This window comes from Physcomitrium patens, chromosome 3, assembly GCF_059467195.1.
Source record: "Physcomitrium patens ecotype Gransden chromosome 3, ASM5946719v1, whole genome shotgun sequence".
Lineage (NCBI taxonomy): Eukaryota > Viridiplantae > Streptophyta > Bryopsida > Funariales > Funariaceae > Physcomitrium > Physcomitrium patens.
The window spans coordinates 407,855-430,560 of NC_143412.1; the positions used below are offsets into that span (position 1 = coordinate 407,855).

Below are 22,706 nucleotides of genomic sequence, written 5' to 3' on the forward strand. Positions count from 1 at the left end.
TTCTTCAAATAGATGGCAAGATACAATGTATTTGGTATCACGACCTTGGAACATACTCCAGATGTTTATTGATTTTATTAGAGGTAGGAACAAGTCGTGACGATGTTTCAAATGTTTTATTTGAAGAAAGTTACGAAGGCCTCAACAATGACCAATTAATAAGATAGTCTTCTTGTCCTGGTATAAGACACTATAGATGGTTGAGAGGACCTATCAACCATCTTTGAAAAAAGCAAAGATAGGAGTATGTAGCAAATATAATTTGTCGCATCTTGGACTTCCTCAACATATGAAGACCGCTCCTTATGGAACTTGTGCTTAGAAGGGGGAGTAATATCATGGACATATATATTTATCTCAATAGTTACTTATATGATTAAATAGAAGTAGGTAAATATAGAATAATTTCATTAAGTCTTCTAGATTAGCTTCCTAGAAGCTTCATAGACGTAATTTTGACTTTAAAAGTGTTTGTAGGTTAGAAACTTAGCCAAAAGGTAATCATGTATTGGTAGCTTGTGGAACAAGCCAAGAACGCGGTACATATATAGATAACTTGCCTTGTAAAATAAGACATGTGGCAAGCAAATTGAACATATTTTGGAGGTCTTGTAGGACATCGCCATGTAGCTCGTAGTTGGATAGTATATATGGTGGCAAGAGTGAAGCCTTCTTCACTCTTATCAATGCCTTTCTAGTCTTAGTCTTATTTCAAGACTTTTTACTTTTCTTATTTTTTGGCAATAGCCATTCTAGTTAATATTATATCACTTTTTTAGTGATTTTTTAGTTCTCTTCAGTAATAGAAGAGTATATTGAAGATTCTCTTTCTTTGAGATTCATGTCCTTGATACTTATTCCATAAGCTACTAATACATGTGATACATGATTAATTTGTTGATTAAGTTCTTAATCTAATAATCAAATATAAACACATATAAACTCAAAATTGTGTTTATAAAGCTTCTAAGAAGCTATCTAGAAGATATTATGAAATTAATCTACTCTTACTTACTTTTATTTATTCATATAAGTAATTATTGGAGTAAATATGTATGTTTGTGACATTATCTCTTCTTTTAAAGATAAATTCTATAAGAAGTAGTCATCACCTTTTATAGATCTTGAAATCTTGATCTTAATTTTGATATAAATCATCAATAAAAAGCTTCAATCTTTTTCGCTCTATATACAAGATTCTTTGTTGGCTTCTATATACATTCATTAATATCATATTGACATCAATGAATAAGATATTTTAATCTATTTTCGTATTGTTTTGAATTTAAGACTTCTTCTACTTCAAATTCTTGATTATTATTCATTTCTACAGAAAGAAATGATATTTTTCTTTTTGAGATATTCACTATTATATATGGCTCAAGAAGAGATATGTAGAATTATCAAGGACATGAACTGGAAGAAGATGCATAAACATGAAAAATTTGTGTAAAAAAAAGTGAAAAAATAAAAATAAAATAGTATTTATATTCAAAAGAAACTAAAATGGCTATTGCCAAAAGACAAGGAAACTACAAACTCTTGAATTTGAACTAGAAGCAAAAAAAGAATTGACAAGAGTGAAGAAAGCTTCACTCTTGCTTCTATATATACTATCTACATAAGATCTATGTGGTGACGTTCTATAGGACGTCTAAACATGTATTGACTTTGCATGACATGTATCTTAATTGATAAGATAAGTTTTTTATATGGCCATGACATAATTAGCATATCATATAAGCTACCAATATATATGGCACATGGGTAGCTTGTTGATGAAGTTTATAACCTATTAATAAATTATAAATATATTTAAAGTCAAAAAATATCTAGAAAGCTTTTAAGAGGCTTTTCTAGAGGATATTATGAAATTAATCTATTTTTATCAAATTCTACCTATCTAAGTAAAAAATAGATATATATCCATGATATTATCCTCCCTTCCCCTCTTTCTCTTTTAGAAATGAGTTCCACAAGGAGCAGTGATTATATGTTGAGAAAGTCTAAAATGCACTGAATTATAATTATTATGTATTTTGATCTTTGTTCCTTTCAAATGTAGTTGATAGGTCCTCTGAGCCATTGGTAATATCCTGTGTCAGTGCGGTGTCGTACTATAAATACTTACAGTATGTAAAAATTAGTTAGAACATATTATATGTTAATAAATCTGGATGTGTGTTAGAGTGGCTAGTAGATTAAATTAAAAGAAGTTGGTATAAGAAACTTTACTTTTTTTCTTTACTTGTTTTGATTTTGATATTAAAATATATATATATATATATATATATATAGGACCTAAATGTTTAGTATGAAGCCTTGGGAGAAGGTGGAAATCTAAGGATGAAAATCTAAACTAGTAGGAGGCTAATTGGGAGGGATGAAAGCAAGGCATGGCCGGATGAAGGCAATGAATGGAGAACTTCATCCCTATTGGTCGAATACCATGCTCAATGGGCTTTGAGGAGGCTGCCTGCGACCTTAAGAAGGATTTCGGCAACTCTGAAGAGGGCATTTGGAGATTACAAACTAGGGTTGTAAAGTTTAGGATTCGGGGTACAATTTTTGTACAAAAATTAGAGGATTTGGAGTTAGGGTGAAAAAGTTATAGCCGTTTGAAGTTAAGGTGTTTATTTAAGACATACTGTTACTCTTTTGAGAGTAAGAGGCGTTTTACAGCAGATTTTGAAGATCGGAAGGTGCGATTGGAACAGCGATTTCAAGACTTACATCTTTTATACAAGAATTATTTCTTTTAGAGTTCATATGTAGGAGTTGTAAGGAGTTGAAGGCGGCGCTTTCATATCAAAGGCAGTAAGTAAGCGGTTTTGTTTGTAGTAATGGTTGGAGCCATAACATGAGTATTCGGATGAATTTTTGGCTCAAACTTTTGGAGAATGTAAATTTTTGTATTGAAAAGCTATACATACAAATTTCGTGGCATTTGAGCTTATATTTTGTGAGATATGAAGAAAATTGTATGTGGATGTATAAAGACAAGGGTTTGAAGCGACTATTAGGGTTTTCAAGATATCTCAAGATCTGCAATGAATTTGCGGTTGAAATTTGTTGTAGAAGTTAATAAGAATACATTAGTACCTCATGTAAAATTTGAGTTTGTTTGGACGGTTGGATTAGGAGATATGAGGTGTTGAAGTTCAGAAAAATCTCCATATAAGAATAAATAAGATTTTAGAAGATTTTATCATATTTTGGAAGTTGTGGGTTACTTGAGGATTGTGTATTTGGTGTTATTATTTAAAAGGAAAAAATTATATATAAACTTAGGACTTCCTTTATTTTCAAGCTTGATTGAATAATTAGTAATAGCCAAAAGCCCAGCATTTTCTTGAGGCAAACTCTCTCTACTCCGACATATTGGTGCTTCCACTGAGAGAGCCTAAAGGCACTGATTTTTCAACAAGTTGAAATAGGGGATCAAAATCTAGGGTTTGGATTATCAAGAGGAGTGGATGCCCATGTTTTATTCAGGGCATTTGCTCAATTTATGGAAGAAAGACAACATGTGCATGGAGAGGATAGAAATTGTGTGCCTACAAAAGATACATTGTTTTTTTTTTTTTTTTTTTTAATTGAAGAATCAAATTAAAGAGTAGACATAAGAAAAATTCTATCAATGTTACTTGTGGATAATTTTGATTTGTTTTAAATTTATAAGACCTATACAAAATTAAGATTGAATTTGAATAATTCTATTTTTTAAAAATAATATAGGTTAACATTCTGAAAAAAATTTATGAAATTTCTAGAAAATCTATAGGCAAAATTTTGTGGATTTTTGTAGAGTGTAATACATAATTTTAGACTCAATTGAATAATTAAATTATAAATTATTTAAATTTAAAGGTATCAAAAATTAGAAATTAGAAGATTAATAAGAATTTTTGAGATTTGTAATAATCCAATGATTAGATTAAAGTAAAAAATAGTCAATTAGTAGTTAAGATAAAAACTAATATCTATACAAAATTTGGAAGCAAATTGACAGTACAACAAGAAGATGTAGGAACTAAGAGCTCAACATGAAAATTAGAGAGAAAGGCTACTTTGCATCTAAGCACAATATATATTAGAATTTCTCTAGAATTTAGTTAGGATTTGGATAGGATTTTTTTAGAATTTGATTTGGAGATTTTTTATTAACTAATATTTGATTCAGAATCTTTTAAGAAATTAATAAATATTTAATTAAAATTTAGATAGTAATTTTTAGGATTTCATTTTAAAAAATTAGAGATTGAAATTTTTATTTTAGAAGAAGCATTGGTGAATCAAAAGTTTAAAAAATCTAGAGGTGTATTTAGATACTTTAAGATTATAGAAAAAATAGATAATGATGGTTGGATAGAAGAAGACTTGTTTATGAGTGTTTTCTAAAGAGTAATTGTGCAAAAATAGAGGACTTATTTTAGCTTCTATTTTTATCCTAAGTTCTTTGATAGAACTATATTGATAAAAATAGATAATTTTTTGCTTGGATTGTTTATTGTCTATAAATTACCTACTTGAAAATAATCTTAACAAAAATTCAAGTAAGCATAAAGTAGAATGCTATTAAATCCATATGTTATAACAATGCAAAAATTTAAATTAATTTATTTTAACCTTGATTAGATTTAATTAATAAGTATAAGCTTAAATTTATAAAAGCTAGATTTATAGAAATTAAAAACAATTACTAATTAATATAAAATTATAGATTTAATAAAATAAGAAATATTAGCTTTAAAGTTAATTTTTTAAAAATATTAATGTTAAAATTTAGAAAAAAATTATTTCTATAAAATTATATTATTAATTGATTCTACATGTTTATACAAATATATATATATATATATATATATATATATATACTTATACATATATATAAAAAAGAAAGAAATAGAAATTTTTATCCTTATTTTTTTAATATCTTATTCTACTTCAACTCTAAAATCCTATAGTTTTTCTTTTAATAAGATCAACAACTCTACCAATTAGAAGTAACCTTTTATTTAACTCCTAAAAATATTCTTGAATTTTCTTTGTATATTTTTATTTTATTTTATTTTAATGAATCTTAGTCATATATTGGTTTTTTTTACATATTTTATAAATTCATAACTATTCTAAGAAAATAAAAATAAAAATCTTATTAGCATATATAAATTTTTCTTTAACTTTTATGCCAATATTATATTTTTTCTTACTTGGATTTATATTTAAATCCTTAAAAAAATATTTTTTGGAAATAAAACTTTTTAGAAGGTTGTTTTCTTAATTATCTATTTTTTTCTTACTACAAACTCTTGTATTGAATCTCATAATACATGAAACAACATTGTAAGTTGAAAACAATATTGGACCATTGTAGATCTAAAATTTTAATTGCATTGCATCACCAAAGGATCATAGAAATAAAGATTTATTATTATATTCTGTTTTAAATTATAGTAGTTAGACAAATTAATTTTTTTCTCCTTCTTTTTTGGTTTATACTATTTCCAAATATTAAGGCTTTTAAGTAATAATTTTTTTTCATAAAAAAACTTTGAAGATTATTAAATCACAATCTAATAAAACAAGCTTTTAAATATAAAAAATATATCAATTCAAATAGAAAAACCTTTCTATATAAAAATCTATAAAAACATAAATTTTTATAATACCTATTTGTGAGCACTTTAATACTTCTACAAATAATAAATTTTTAACAATTGATACCCACTTTGGTCTTTAGGCTTGGATTCATATTCTAAGTCTATAGGTTTAACATGTACTTATATTCTATATGTAAGTAGTGTTGAACTCTTATAGATTATAATAAAATTAAAAAACTTACTATGAATAATAAAAGATAAAGACAACTAATGCTTGCTAATATAAACATACTAATGAGTCAAAGCTAGAATGTTAAATTTAAATTCAATATAGTTTTAGAAAATTTGAAGAAATATTGATACTTTAAATTAATTTTAGAGCTATATTATATGAATTAAATATCTACCTATATATTTACGTTAAATCACAAATTTTAAAAATAATATTTTTTTAATTAATATAAGTTTCAGAATTATTTAATTATTAACTAAAACTCTAATAATCTTAGATCAATTATTTTTTAAAAAAATCAAAATAATTTTTATTTTTTTTATTTATTTTATATTTTAAAATTAAATAAAATAAAAATTACAATAAAATAAAGCTTACTTTGAATAAAATTTAAATTAAATAAAGTAACCATCTAAAATAAATTTTAATAGAAATAATTGATGCTAATTACTACAAATTTGGTTATGATATGACTAAGACCTTAATTAAACCAATTCAAACTAACTTAACTAATATAAAGAAGACACTCAGAACATAATGCAAAGAAAAGATTTAAAATACTCTCATCTTTTATAATGTTATTAACTCAAAGACCTTTCTTTTTTCAAATAATTTCTTTTGTCTCTTTATTGCTTTAAATTTGAGATTCTTTAGTTACTTAAAAGCTAATTTGTAAAAATTAAGTCCTACTAATATTTGTAGAAATCTTCTTATCAAGTTTTAAGAATTTCTCTTTTAAAGTTGAATGATCTAAGTTTGAGAGTAAACCACTCTTTATGCAAATTATTATGAAAACTTTGTATCAAGTCTTAGTACAATTATTAGTTTGTTTTAAAATTTAATTTTAAACACTTGTAATTCTAAAATTCTACCTAATATTTATAATTTTTTTTTAAAAAAGATAAATGGTTACAAGGTCTTTTAAAAATTAATAAGTTAATTAAATATTAACCACCAATTTTACAAAAATAGTAAGTTTTGGCCAAAATTCAGCCAATATTAAGTTTTTTTACATGAATTCTTTTTATCTTGGGCATTGCACCACAAATACTATCTATTCAAAGAAAAAGATATGAAAAATGTACTAAATAGAATTAAATTTCTTTATCATAAAATATAATTAATTCATTAATTAATTGGAAAAAAAACCAAGAAAAAATAGAAAGAGGTGACCATATTCAAAAGAAGAGACTATCAAGCTATTCCTAAAGCCTCACATCCAAAATTTAATCAATCAATACTATCTCTTATTTGCTCCAAATTTAACAATGTTTAGCTTATTAAGGATCCAATAAATAAATAAATTTATATATATATATATATATATATATATATTCAACTTTAGCACCTCTAAATTTTTTAATTTTTCAATTTTGAAGCATTAAGAATTGATTTATTAAAATTGGATGATTCAAATTGTGAAGACAAAGGACTATTGTTTATTTTAATAATTGCCAAAAAATTATTCCAAATCTAAAATAAATGATTTTTTAGATTATTGGAAATTGAGCTTTTAGAAACTTCTATTTAAGAATTTTTATCCTAGAAATCAAAATTTTAAAGAATCAATTAAAAGATTCAAGGTCCTCAAATATAAACTTTTGCCTATAATTGTATATAGTTGAGTGTTAATTTTGGACACATGGTGACCTTTTACATCAAGATATTTTATCATCTATAAAATTTAATCAGAACAACATTCAAGTCATTATAAAGGATTTATTGCAAAATGTATTTATTTATAATTATAAAATATAAAGCAATTTAACTAATAAGTTACTAAAATTACCAGCATTACTTTAAGGATCATATGTTGCCTAAGATACTAAAAATGTTCTAAAGATCATAGTAGCTAGATTTTTAATATCATTAATAAAATCAAAAAAACAAATCTTTTCATTCACATCTACAATTTTCATTTTTTGAAACATTCTATTCTTAAATGACCTTCGTAAATAATGTTGCATTGGTTATTATGACTAGGATGTCTAAGTAGTATCTATTAATGAACTAGCAATCTTATAAGCTAATATAAGTCTTTCATTAATATCACAAAATCCTTTCAACTCATATTAAAATAAAAGACATTCTTTTTGGCATCAAAAAAGTAATAAAATTATGAAAATTTAAAATTTAAAATTTAACAAGTTTAATCAATGAACCGTTTTTCTCTCTTCAAGTAGGATCACAATACATTAGAATAGATTTTAAAATATTATTGATGTGTGACTTTCTATGTTAAAATGGCTCTACAAGTACAATCTCTTCCTTAATGTAAATCAAAGGCAGTAGACAAAGTTGTGAAAGAAAATCTCCACCTCAATTCAACTGTAATTGATGATCAAATTTTGTTGGGCTAGGACAAAATAAACCACTATTTCAACAATAAAATAAAATGAAATAATAGCCTAAGCAGTGATTTCAATTGTCTTTATTTGATATCTTTTTCTTTCTTCAAATATTTGTAGAGCATCTTTGCCCCCTAATGAACCTCAGGAGGGGGCACATTCACGAAAAGTAGAGAAATGTCCACAGAAATATCATCCTCTTCACAAAAGAAGATGTATCTTTTTGTAGAAAACAATATACATATATATATATATATATATATAATTAGATTTAGATTCTACACAGTGCTTTCTCTCTGCTGATATTACATTTTGACATCCCACATTATAGAATTCTCTGAGTGCATTCTTCCTATCCGACGACCCAGTAATGTGGGTGAGAAATGGTTTGAAGTTCTACAGCATAAAGCAGAGGAACACTGCTCTCACCCACGCCCAAGCTCACCCGAGTCGTCGTGGTGCACGTTCCTAAAATCCACTGCAATGGCGCACAGACTTCCAGAGTCTGCTGGAGGGGCAACAGTACCTGATATGTCGGTTCCACAAACATGAGCTGGTTCCTCACCAGTGTGGTTCCATCTTGTTGCAACATGTCCAGGCGCCTGTGGAGGTAGTGTGGTCGATTGTTAGGAGATTTGATAAGCCGGAAGTGTACAAGCTGGTTATTCAGTCTAGCCGCATCGTTGAAGGGGATGGCGGGGTGGGGAGTATCAGGGAATTGCAATTAGTTTCTAGCATTCCTGCGACTTCTAGCACGGAGAAGTTGGAGGTTTTGGATGAAGAGGAGCATCTCATCAGCTTCAGGGTATTGGGAGGAGGCCACAGGTTGACGAATTATTGGTCTGTGACGTCTTTGCATAGACATGAAACTGACGGGAGTCTACGTTGTGGATATTTCAGATGGGAATACCAGGGAGGAAACTCATATTTTTGTGGACACTGTTGTGAGATGCAATCTTAAAGCTCTTGCACAAGTCTCTGAACACAATCACTTGCACAATGCTAAACCAAAATGAGAGGCATCGTCAATTCGCTCTCATGTCCAAAATTTTGAAGGTCATTGAGGCCGATGAGAAGACAACTGTACCGTTCTATCGTGTAAGCTTGTCCGGAGTGCAGCTGTAGGAGTGTGGCGAGGCAAACTGGCGTCAAACTTGAAGGCAAAATAAAGGTAAAAACAGATTCTCCATATATTGCGCTCCTGAGGTCTGATCATGCAAAGACAACTTTTTAATAAGGCACTAAGAAGTTGCGCTGTGTATCGAACCAGCATTCTTTATAAATTAGGGTTCATTGATATGGGATATCTATGAAGTATCCTGTTCGTGTTTATGAAACGTTCTTCGGTGATCGAGGTGAGATTTATCTAAGTATGTCTTTTTGTCTTTTGTCGATGGGAAGTTTCATATGAGCGTGGTCATGTTTGTATTCCAATTTATCAGTTCTGTATTGTTTGGGCCTTGCAGTATCTGAATGCCTGAGTATTTCTCAGCGTTCAGTTTGAGAAGAGTTTTCCTGATGCATTTTTAAACACATTCAGTTCAGAGTCTACTGCGTGTAACCTTCTGGATAGCATCCATGATAGGTGCCTCGAATCCTACAACACGACTTTGCCCATCGATCTATATTTCTGCATCAGAAAAGTCCAGATGCGTGCATCCGATGGGTAGGGAGACGAGATTGGAAAGGAAATTTGCAATGGGATGAGCAGTAGTGAACCGAAAGAGATGTTGAGACTTTGCGAATGCCCTGCAACTTGCCACTGAGGTTCTCCAGCAAGTATTAAAATGTCATTTGAGCATCAGAAAGTCACACTATCCCATAAATGATACGGTAAAGTGATGTGTACACTTCTTCAAAACAGACTTCGGAGAGAGAAAGGGAGAATCAAGAACTCTGGAAATTTTGATACAATCGACAGGAATGTGCTTGCAGAAACATAACACGTTAAGTATGCTTAAGAGTAACTAGCTATCACCTCTCGGGACCATCTCATGCCCAAGTTGCAGCAGATGCACATACTAAGTTCCTGATCTAGTGTGTGAGCCTGGACATAAAAGGAGACAAGACTGTGTCCATCAGCTCCCATCAGAAATCAATATCGTCTGCTTTTGACCCAACCAAAGTGGGCAATACGTGTTCTGACCACTATCGATAGGTGGCCCAAGGACTATCTTCAGACAAGAAGGATGCGTGAAGAATCTGTCTAACGCAGACACTAGAGTGCTGGGCTAGCTTCTCACGCAATTATTCAACGCAATCCGTCCTAAGCCACAATGCAGACCAAACAGCTTGGCATATGCTTGATTCGTCTGGAGGTACATGAATGGAATCTGGGTCCTCAGTGCATTCAGAGACCATGCTTAGCCGTTACGAGCTACACTTCGGTGTTACTTTTTGACCTGCGATAAAGTTGTGCCAGAGCTGCTCTAGTTTTTACCACAAGGCGACCCCACAAGGACATGGAATGGACCTTGGATTTAGCCAAGGAGGGTCGTATTCCACGTCCAGCTTGGGAGAATGAGGAGAATAGAAGAGCTTCCATGTCTCACACGAATCCTATGGAAAATAGCTCAATCTAAGGACATAGACTTGACTGGCGACTGTTCTGGTGCAGGCGAGGCGATGCTTGTTGTTGAATGGGTGCACGCCCTATTTGGCATTGTATCACATGGCATGTTGGCGGTATATTGTATTCTCCATTTCATACATTCACACACACACACACCTTTTGATTTAAATGATAATTCAAAATTAGGTCTGAAATTATTAAGATAAACAAGCTCGTCCGACAGTAGCTTAAGATATCAAGATATACAAGCTCTTCCAACAGTAGCTTGAGAGACTACATTCGTTTCAGGTGAAGCTTTCATGAAGTTAAACCTGAAATTGCAAGTGTTTTATGTGGGCCTTGCTTGCATGGAGGGGGAGATGTTGTAGACATGTTTCTGAAGGGATAAATAAATAAATCACTTAGAGATGTTTATAATGTCAAGAATGCTTTTAATTTAGAAGTAGACTTTTCTTACATATACATTTGTAGAAGCAAAAGTAGCAAAATTCTATAGGTTGCATTGCATCCCATTATAATTAAATAATTAAAAATCATTTCTTTAAAAATATTCTTTTTGTATTATTGTATTGTCATATTTTGTTATTGAAGATAGAAACAAAAGTTCTTCTGGTTGTAATAAGAAACAGTAAAAAAATCTAAAGAAACTTCTCAAACTTAATAGAAATCTAAATTAATGTGAAAAATTAAATCTCTTGTTTTTAAAGAAGCAAATTAAAAATTGGTATGTTGTAATTAATTCTTTTTGGGTTCTAAAATAAATTAAATTTTAGCTCTAATTAAAAATGTAGTTCCAAAACAGATGATGGATTCACACTAAAATTTTGGAATAGATTTTATTTATTCTTTAATGCGCAAATATGATTTTTTTATTTCATTTTGAATTTTTAACTCAATGTAATTGTAGAGGATTCTAAATTGTAATGCTATAACTAGTTATAACTTATAACTAAAAATATATTAAATATTAAATTTAAATTTTATCTTTAATTATTATGTTTTTGCATAGCCAAAAATGGAAGTTTTTTTAGCTACAAAAAAATAGTCAAAGATTCTAATTTTTTTAATACTGTTAAATATATGTTTTAAAAAATCTAAGATTATTTTAAAAAAAATAATAGCAATAGAAGTTATCAGCTTTATTTTTTTTTATTACTAGATATATTTTGACACAAAAAGACCTTGATAATAATTAGCTTTTATTTATCAAAATATATATATATATATATATATATATATATATACATATATCCTAAATTTTAAAGTTTTAATTTTATGTGGTGAAAGTTAAAGAATTTTTGAACTAGTTATGAATGCAAGGGAATGACACTCCTATGAAGATATTATAACTATAAATACATATATATTGTAGCTAAAAAATTATATAGCCAAAAATAGAATTTTTTTTTAGCTCTATCAATATTTATAATATTTAAAATTTTATGATTAAATATACAATTTTTTTTCATTTTTTAATGCAACAAAAGATAAAATCCATTACATATCAAAATTTATGTAAGCTCGTTGCTACCTTTTGTTTAAAAAAATACCATCAAGACAACTAATAAAATAAAAAGCAAGTTTGTTTCAATCATAAAGGCTAGATAAAATCATGAGTATTATGAATGATATTTAAAAGCATGTTATAAAAACATCTTATATGAATAATACTTTATAATGTATAATCTATATTATAATAATAAATATATTATTTTATAATATTTTTATCAGATATGTTATAATAAGAGTAAAATTCTTACTTATTTTACTTTTAAAAAATTAGTATTATATAACATTAAACAAAAAATATGTATATTTAATCTATATTTAAATAAGAATTTTTATAATTTTTCTTGCATATATATGTATTATTAAATTTCTAAAGTATAATCAATTCCATGTATTTTTTTAAATAATTTTAACGCTATGATATAAAAATAAGATGAAAAAAGGATATAAATAATATTTTTTGTATCAATTTTTCTATTAAAAAATATTATATGTATATGTATATATACTTATGTATTTAAAATAAATATATTAATAATAAAATTAAATAATAAATTGATATAAGATATATTTAGGCTCCAAAAGTAATATGTCATATTTATTGAAAGACATAAGTGAGAACCATATTCTACATAAACCAATATTATAAATTCCAGGAAATTGTTCTATTATAATTAATTTATACAATTCTGTTAGAATTTAATTTAAAATATTTATAAAAACAAATGGCACTTAAATTTTATTTTATATATATATATATATATATATATATATTGTAATTTTTTTATCAATAAACATATCAATTAATAATATAACATATTTTTTAAAAATAATTTGATGAATAAAATTATGCAATAGAACAATAAAGATTTTTTAATCACAAATGATAACTATCATTATTTAGGATCCTTTACTATTAAGAGATTAATAGATTTCTAAATAAAAAATAAATCATTCAATACCTAAGAGATTTGTTTAGAAATAAAATTATCAAGAAATTATAACTAATATTTATAACACCTTGAATAACAATTAAACATTTAAACTCATAATTAATGAAGAAATTTTTATTTTAAAACTACATATTTAATTTATATTAATGTTTTGTGAAAAAATGATAGAAATGAAAAGTTTAAAGGATGTCTTTATTACTATTTACTTCACAACTTTATCAATAGATAATAGTTTAACATTTCAAAAAAAATGATATATTTGATCATGGTATAATTTTCCTTGATTTTAATTTTTAATTTTTTAAAATTAAAGAGTAGATTTACCTCCTATGTATTTATAAAAGAAAAAATAAAAGAAATACAAAAAAAACATATTAATTTTTAAGCATATAGAATGTAAATTTTTTAAAACTTGAATAAAAATTAATTTTAAATTAATAATAATAAAACATAAAATATAAATATAACGAATGAAAAAATTGTCAAAGAATTTTTAATAAAAAGATAAATTTATTATAAAATATTAGATATATATATTTATGTTTTTATATGATAGAACTGCAAAAACTCTATGTAAGAAGTTAGAAATAATTAAATTAGAAAATTGCCATGTAAACACCTTTCTTTTACAATGTGAAGACTTTCTCATGTCACACACCCCTACATATACATTATAAAAATCTTATTTATACTAAAAGATTTATAGAATAAATCTTTTATTATTGCTATAATTACCATTTTTTTGGTAGAAAGTGATTTTTTTAAAATATTTTTTTGAATATAAAAATATTTATATGAATTATATATCTATATATAATTTTTTTTTTGGAAATATATCAAAGTATTTTAATTCCTTAAGAAAAAGTTCATATGTTCAAATAGAATAAAGTTAATAATTCACAAAAGACTATTTTTTAAAGTAATTTAACTTTTATTTTATCAAATATATAAATTTAAATATATATATATTCTAATAATAGAATAAGATTGAAAATATTTAAAATATATTTAATCTATTAAAAAGATATCTTTATCAAGTAATGTAAATACAAACACAATTTTTGAAGCTTTAATCAAATTTAATCATGTTAGATTACAAGATGAAGGAACATACTTAGATGAATATATAAAAATAACCAATTCCATCATCTTAAAATCTAATTCATGGTATTATTTAAAATGTTGTCTAAAATTTTCTAAGTGGTTGCAATGTAATAACAATAAAAATGTAAGTGCCATAAAAGAGGGAATAAATAATTAAAACACATATTTAATAGAAGATTTTAATGTATTAAAGTCTCAAGTGATATTTTTATTAAAGCTAGAATTCAGAGTTAGATGTTTTATTTCATTTTAAATGTAGTTTTAAATGTCAAGGCTTTTACAATAGTTCTTGTTTAGTTGTTATAAGACTTATCAACAGTGTTGTTAAATTGCGATTATTAACATGAATCCATGAAAAATAAAAAAAATAAAAAATTTGATTTTTTGAAATTATTATTAGATTATTTTTAGATTCTAATGCCAAAAATTTCTAACAAAAGTTAAATTTGCAATAACCATTGATAAATTTCAAAGCCAATTATTGCAAACTACAAGTATGGATCTTAAAGTTAATTTATGGGCAATTTTATTATCATGTCTTGATGAATATTTTGAAGGTACATTAAATTTATTTATTTAAACAATAGTAAAATATTTAAATTTTATTTCTTAAAATATTATTTAAGTAATAGATTTATAAACATATAATAGTAGATTGGATCAAAATTTTACAAATTATATATTTTTTTCTTATTTATTTATTTATTCTTTTAAGAAAATTTTTATAAAAGCCTTGGTATTTCCAATAGCATGGGATTCTATTTGTGTATGCATGTATGTGTATATATGTGTATATATATATATATATATATATATTTATACATACATACACACACATATAAAAAAAACAACAATAATATGTATATATATATATATATATATATATATATGACCAAGTGATTTTTATTTTGTTTTGTCTCTTGATTTTTTTGTTTCTTTTTTATTTAAATGAGGTCTATCCACTACTTAAATTAATAGAAATTTTAAAAACAAAGCACTCTAAATCCTAACACTCTTCTTGTGGAGTGAGCTTAGATGCAACAATTTCAAATACAACATATTTATCTTACTTGATTAGGACTCAATTAGTGTATGCACAATTAGACCAATATAGGCAAACTCTTGATTGTTATTGGATTTACATACCATCTTTGATACCCAAAATTGTGTTTGTTATTTGAAACTGGTTGTAGAGGATCAAGTGCCTAATTGGTATCAAGCATCAAATAAACAAAAAATCTAAAAGGCTTCCTATATTAGAACATTTTAATTAGTTCCAAACTCTTAATTCTATCCAATTGTCCAAAGAATAAATATATGTGTATATATATATATATATATATATATTTGAAAACCTATAATCCTTAGTTCAAAATCTCCATTGCCATCATTTCGGGAGAATCCAACAATTGGTTGTTTGTCATTAAGATACCAACAAGATTTGAAACAACTACCAAACATCCATCTCTATCAACAAAAATGAATGACAAGTGGATGGCCTTTTTCTGCAACATTGTCTGAAATCCATCCCATTGCTAAAATGAATAAAATGTTACTTACATATAAACACTTATGTAGATTCCTTTCCAACCAAATGCCCCATGCAGCCATGGTCTTGTGTACTTGTACATGTATATAGATTTAGATGAATCGTCAAGTATGTTTGTCACTCCAAAATACTTCTTAAAAGAGTAGATTACAATTCAAGGAGAGAAGTAGGAGCAGCAAAGCGCGAGGGAGCGAGCGGGGCCCATGTCGAGAGAGTCGCAGCGGTGGGGCCGCGCATCGTCGAGTTCGACCTGGTCCCGGAAGAAGAAGCATTCCATTCCATCTACAGCAAAGCAGAGCAGAGCTGAGCATCATCATCGATCGAGTGATTGCATGCCGAGTGATTGAGTGTGCCCCACTAATTCGCACTCCCATCGCAAGCATCAGAAGCCATCCAACATCTCTTTCCACCCAGTCATCAACCACTCCACAGTGACAAAGTGTAACATTCTCACACGCACACATACACACACCCAATTTTTTACACACACTTGTTGGGTGGTGGTGGTGGTAGTATTGGCGGTACACAACCACCCTTGACTTGGCTTGGCTGCGACCGCGGGTCGTCAGATCCACCGCCTTGTGGTCTGTGGGGAGCAGGGGTCTCCTTCATATCAATCCCTTCTTTAGGGCCTTTGTTCCAGAATCATATCACCCGTGCCGCTCCGGGGAAGCTTTTGGCGAATTTCCTACCAGTAGAAGCTGAATTATCACCCAGGTTGTGTCGTGAAGGTAAGAACTTTGAGTTGTAGGGTGTGATTGAGCTTTGGCCTTCCCCCTGATTATTGTTTCTACTTTTTCGGTTTTTTTTATTTTAAGGATGACTTGAATTTTTGTTTTTCGTCCGCGTTTATTCAGACGTGAATTTATGAACTTACACGCATTGGGGTGGGATTGAATCGCAGTTATGATGGGGAAGCGTAAAGCTTGGCTGGTTCTTAGTGTAAAGCTATTCAGTGAGGAGTTTTCTGCGGGGAGTGATCGTGGTCTTCTGAAGGGGGGACGAGAGCAGGGACAGAACCTCTTGGGATGGTGATAATTGAGAGTTTCGTCCTGACCTTGGGTTGGGAAGAGTAGGGCACATTCTGCGTTGGCATGCTTCCTCTAAACGCTGCCCAATTCGTCACGAATGTTTCCTTTTGTGGTGTACACTTGCTGTGGTGGGACGTGCACAGCCAAACGTAGCGCACAGTGGTTTCTGTCAGGATCATGAACTCTGAGTGGATGGCACAATTGCGAGAGGGTGGGATTTGTGGGCGTGGCTACAATCTTTGTCCGACTGGTTTTCTTTTGGCTGCGATGCGCATCTTGAATTTAGACGTGATTTTGGTCGAAATGTGTATATGTGGCAATTCGGCACCGCTCTCTGCTGACGTCTCTAGAAATTTTAAGGAGATGGTTAATTTTTCTAAAGGATCGGTGATCCGCTTAGGACCGTGACGCTGCTACTTAATTTATGGGATTTGAGTTTTGTTGTTATTGTTTTTTTTGTTGGTCCAGAATCTTAAGCAGCTACAGAGTACGTGCCAGGATTACAGAAACCTCGAGCCTGGAACCTAGTGCATCTCCTTAGTCGAAGAATTTCACTATGACTGCTACTATGTGTACTTCTAAGACCGGATTTAATGCGTGATTGGGCATAAATGACCACAGATCTTATGCGTTGTTGGTACGACTGTTGCGATTTTATTTTGTTTTTTGTGTGAGAATTGTATGCTTACGTTGATTGTGTAACCTAATTGCAGATTTCAGTGTACGTGTTCGAGGATGTTAATTAGCAAATGGAAATGACCTCGTAATGCGCCCCACTTGTATGCCTTTCCCTAGTGTAAATATTGGTTTTAATAACCAGTGTGACGGGTTCATGTCGTTCATCGTATTGGTTTCGTTAAGATACATGTGTTCATACGCTGGTTTGACGATTAGTTTTTCTTTAGCGTTCAAGATCTTCTTTGCTTCAATACCAATATGTGTATGTGTAGCAGCAGCACACTGCGTTTCATAATACAATCCAAATGGAAGTTGATCGATTTTGGCGTATGTTTGCAGGTCTTCTGATTGGCAATTGTTGGGAGAAGTTTTGGATTTGGCGGTCGTGATGAATCGATCACCTTAGCTCGCACATGTCTCTTGGCCTTCAAACTAGCAACCTTTCAACCTGTTGAATTGTGCCCTCTAGATGGACTTTTCTGGAATGATGTCTGTTCAATCTGGTTATAGCAGAGAGAACGATGTATAGGGGGAAGACTTATTCATTTCAGGGCTAATAATTCCAGTGAAGGATCTTCTGTGCTAGAAACATTTAGGATCTGGACAAATATGTCAAGAGATAGGATGATGCTGTCCACGCTTCAGAGCCTCAGAGGTGATTCTGGTGGGGCCATCTACGACCGCTTTTTATGTTCTGGAGCATGGAGGGGATTGGACATTGATGACGATTATGCGCAGTCAGTGAAGTCTCAGGAACAGAATGACTTTATACCATCACCTCGGCGGTTTTACGAGCTTAATAAAGAACCTGCACGCTCTTTGAACAGCAATGATTCCTCGACCAAAATTCAAACTGCGTCATGTGGACTACAGCCGGATTCAGAAGAAGGTGGAATTGATTACATGGATAAGCTGCCGGATCATTTGTTGATCGAGATATTGGTCCGTGTTCCCACCTCAGATTGGATTGTAGCGGCATGCGTGAAGAAGCGGTGGGGAGCTATATTTCAAGGAGATGGGCTTTGGCAAACAGCGTTGATAAGGAGGTGGCCTGGTGCTGGAAATGCCAAACGATGGCCGGGTCCAATTGGTCGAGGCTCTGCTAAACGGTATGATAAATGAAAGGTTTTACTCTTTGTGGTTCATTATTACACATGAGTAGGTTTTTTCATAAACAGCATTAATTTGCAGATATTCATGACACACCACATAGTATACATTCTCTAAATTTTCTTTCTTTTTTTAGATTTAAGTTACGTTGGTTTGATACTCGTATGAGTTGCCGACCATTTTTGCAGACGAGGACAGCTGTTTTTTTTTACTTTTTTCAAATTTATTCCATTTGAGAGGAAGGGTATTGATCCTTATCTTCACAGGCGGTTCACAGCCTTGAACGTCAGCAGCAGCCTCTTGTTTCAGAACTCAAAATCTGAGGTTGATGAAATGGCTGGCCATGTGTATTTGTATCTCAAAGAGCAGCTGGAGCTTGCCACCCTACCCCTTTCCTATGGATTGCTTCATGGCACAATTATCGGTGTGTAGCTCCTTTCATCCTTTGCGAAGTTTGCATCTAAATGATAAAGATAATGAGCTCTTCTATTTGCATCCATCATAGTTGACATCTTAAATCTGCATGGAAAACATTCACAGCAATTTTTGTGCTTGAAAATCGCAGATCAGTTTCTGGCATGTGGGAAAAACAGCGAAGAGGCCCATGACGTCGCTTCCCAAATATGGGTTGCGGTGCTTGGAAATCTAGAGGAGACCGAGCGAACGTTTCACCTTCTGATGCGGATTGCAGAAGAGTGGGAGGTAAGAGATTGATTTGCTTGTTCGGCAAATAAGCTTCAGGCTCAAATTAGAAGGTTGATTTTTCTCAAATGGTATACGATTCATGTTATTAAAAGCATTGTACATGAGTTTTGACTTTTTCCACTCACGTACAATGTGCAGGTTTTCCTTCCGTTCCCGTACTCAAAATCACATGCTGTTCAATGGAGATTGTTTGAACGCCTTTTCACTGATTTTCGTGACTGCCTCTCTCAGTTTGACTACTTCAACGTCCTATCACGGGCCAAACACAAGTTTGACCTCATACCCGCCACTTGGCTTGGTTACTAACTAGATGCTGATTACGTTGTGGTAATGCACAGCACTCATAGATTTCAATGACGTCTAATAGATAAAACATCTTGTGCATTAGAGGTGTAGGGACTACCACTGGGGTCGTACTCATCCTTAAGCTTATAAGATAACTGCTGTCACAGTGAAGCACATTACGATCTGCTATGCATATCGATTCTTACCATGACAATGTTGCTCTTTAAGCAAGCTTGGGTTTTCTGCTAAATGCAGACCTTTTTGTACAGATTGCAGGATTATTATCCTTGTGTATAATGAACATGTTGGTTTGTTTCGGACTATCGTGTTTAAGCTTCTTTGGGTATTGAGGATCTTAGGTTCTTCAGATTGGTAGACCCATCTTGACACTTCTTGAGAAAATTCAATCATCTCATTCTGACCATATCTTTAGTGACTACTGTGAGTAATTTTAAGCAGGTTGGTGATCTTAATCATTTTGATGGGTAATCTTCTTTTTCTAGGTCTTACGTTATTCCTCGTGTCTTATGTTTCGTTGCATTGTCGTGTGTATCTTCATTTTTACAAGTCATTAACTCACTTGAAGCTGTATTCCGTTTGTTATATTTCTTCACAAGTTGAGATTGTTTTACTTAATCTATACTAAGCGGCGTCTCGTCAACCTGCCAACTGTCTGCAATGTGATGTCATCCTGAACCCGATGCCTGACAATGTCATCCCGAACATTATTGGTAGTCCTGAACCGAGCCCAAATACTCTTGTATCCTGTTCGATGATTGCCCCATATTTGTAGGAACTCGAAAATAGAAAAATGAAAAAGCAACAGAAACTCTCGATCGTCAGAAAATAAATATGGAAGCATCCTTGATGTTAACAGCATATACTTCTCTGCTGGCTGAGAGCACACTGTTCCAATGAGAAAAGTTAACGCCGCGTCTTGGGCTAAGTCGGATATTGAACACAAATTGGTTGAAAAGAGCCTGATGCTGTAGTACTCTCAATAGTTTTACGTCACGCTTTGACAGTACAGCGGCAAGCATCTTCGGTCTGCGATCCCCCATTTATCAGGAGATAAAACCCCTGTTGTTGATTGAAAACAACGAAGTGCACAAGAAGGGGATTGAGGAATACAAAGGTGTTCAGTTATCAACGAAAAGTAGCAGGAAACTAATTGAAACATAAGTTCAATCATAGTTTCCTCTGTGTTGGATGTATTTAAAGCTGGTTTGTTTTATTTTGTTTTTTTTTTTTTATTTATTGAATCCTTGGTACAGAAATTCTCAGGCATGTTTAGTGTTGCCAAGTTGGTTTTGTCAACTTGTATCCTCTGTATTAATTGGAGCCATTTCAATTGGGAATGTGTCTCCGAAGTTAAATTCATATTTTGAGTTTTAGATGATAGAGTGTTCTCCCTTTCCTGTTCTGTGGCAAAATTTTGGAATAGTGTCATGAAAGCTTATTTGATCTGAGACGAATTTTGAGAAGAGAAATTTCTACTGCGAAAAGGAATTCTATTGATAGTATGCCTCAACATGTGGAAAAAGATCAAGGAGATCAAACATCACAATCTAGCGCTTTCTGGTGCTGTTCTAGAGGTCTCGTTTCCAGGAAGTAGTGGCACTGTTTCTGGAGACTAGAGTATGAAAGCAGCCGGAAGTGGGTCATTCTATATTCTCTAGAGTGTGAAGTTGGGTATATTGGGTATATCTTTATTTATTGCATATTTATTGAAATATATTTATATACTTATCTTGCAATGATGATCTCTTTTCATGCCATTTAGTACCAAAATCCTTTTTCTATTTTAAATCAATGTTGTAAATCATAGTAAACCTATCATCATCTAATATCCAACACTCTTTCTCAACCCTGCTTTTATAATATCCAACACTCTTTCTCAACCCTAGTTTTTCTTCTCTTAATATATTGCTTATTTCTTCTTATATTATCCCTATTGAGATTATGGCTCATTTTCATTCCTTGTCATTAGTATGTTTGGTAACTTTTGTTTGTATTCTTCTTATCATCTTTGTTCAATTTTACAAATTACATATTTTTTTTTTGTTTTGCAAGTTATTTTTTTATTTTCTTATGGTGGAGATAAGTTTCACTTTGGTATCAAGACTTTTTTTATTGCATAGCAAATTTTTTTCCATCAAATTTTTTTGTTATCATTTGGTAGACATTGAGATGTTATAGTTTCCAATTCTCCTATTGACACTTATAATATTTCAAAATCAATAAAATTCTATGCTATTAGACATAGTCAACATCCAAGTATATACAACTTTTGGTCAAAATCTAAAGCAGAAGTAATCAATTTTCTTCAAGCTAAGTTCAAAGGGTTCAAGACTTTGATTAAAGCATAACATTATCTAGAATTGATTTCTATGTTTGGCAATTCAATTGATATTTTTATTATATTTCTAATCTCCTTGTACAATAGCTTGACCACCATTATCATGAGTTATTTCTTAATTCTAGTTATATTTATCACTTAAATTTTTCAATCTTTACAAATAATTTTGTATCATAATTCATTATTTTATCTATTTTTGCAAATTCAAATCCAAGTGTAGATTCATCAAACATTACATCCATATTAAGAAGAATCTTTATTTTTGGTAGATAATACAACCTATATATTTTATTTTTGTTGTCATACTCCAATATGATGCATTTCAAATTTTTTGATTAAAATTTGGATCTCTCTTTTTTAGACACATGTACATATGCCAAACTTCTTATAATTATTATATAATGAACTATTGATTTTTTCTTTGTCCATCTTTCTTCTTATATTTGTTTTTTTGTTAGCTCTTATAGGTCTTCTATTTATAAGATAATTTGCTATATTTACCATTTTTTACCAAAGATATATAAGTAATTTTGCTTTGTATTACAAATTTCTTGCCTTTTCAATAATGGCTTTGTTTCTTCTTTATACTACAATGTTTCGAGTAGGAGTTCTTACTTGCACAAATACCTTTTAATTCCATTTTCTTTATAATAGTTTGTGAATATTAT

General features: G+C 30.2%; 1 protein-coding gene and 1 pseudogene across 10 annotated transcripts; both read left to right on the forward strand.

Annotated features, from left to right (window-relative positions):
• Nucleotides 1–8,655: 8,655 nt before the first annotated feature.
• On the forward strand, nucleotides 8,656–11,178 carry LOC112279613 (abscisic acid receptor PYL4 pseudogene; annotated as a pseudogene). Its single transcript, XR_016501949.1, has 2 exons — nucleotides 8,656–9,354; nucleotides 9,650–11,178. The product of XR_016501949.1 is annotated as an abscisic acid receptor PYL4 pseudogene (transcript).
• Nucleotides 11,179–16,523: 5,345 nt separating this feature from the next.
• Nucleotides 16,524–20,002, forward strand: LOC112280242 (uncharacterized). 9 transcript variants are annotated; one of them, XM_090248480.1, is made up of 7 exons: nucleotides 16,524–16,601; nucleotides 16,775–17,112; nucleotides 17,370–17,538; nucleotides 17,919–18,688; nucleotides 18,878–19,113; nucleotides 19,255–19,391; nucleotides 19,533–20,002. In XM_090248480.1, exons 4-7 carry the CDS (start codon nucleotides 18,189–18,191, stop codon nucleotides 19,698–19,700), a joined length of 1,041 nt encoding a protein of 346 aa, XP_090104606.1. In that variant the 5' UTR covers nucleotides 16,524–16,601; nucleotides 16,775–17,112; nucleotides 17,370–17,538; nucleotides 17,919–18,188; the 3' UTR covers nucleotides 19,701–20,002. The 9 variants fall into 9 exon arrangements, with proteins under 9 accessions (XP_090104606.1, XP_090104609.1, XP_090104607.1 ...); XM_090248483.1 differs by lacking the exon at nucleotides 17,370–17,538 and adding an exon at nucleotides 17,615–17,680; XM_090248481.1 differs by lacking the exon at nucleotides 17,370–17,538 and adding an exon at nucleotides 17,615–17,664.
• The last annotated feature ends 2,704 nt before the right edge of the window (nucleotides 20,003–22,706 follow it).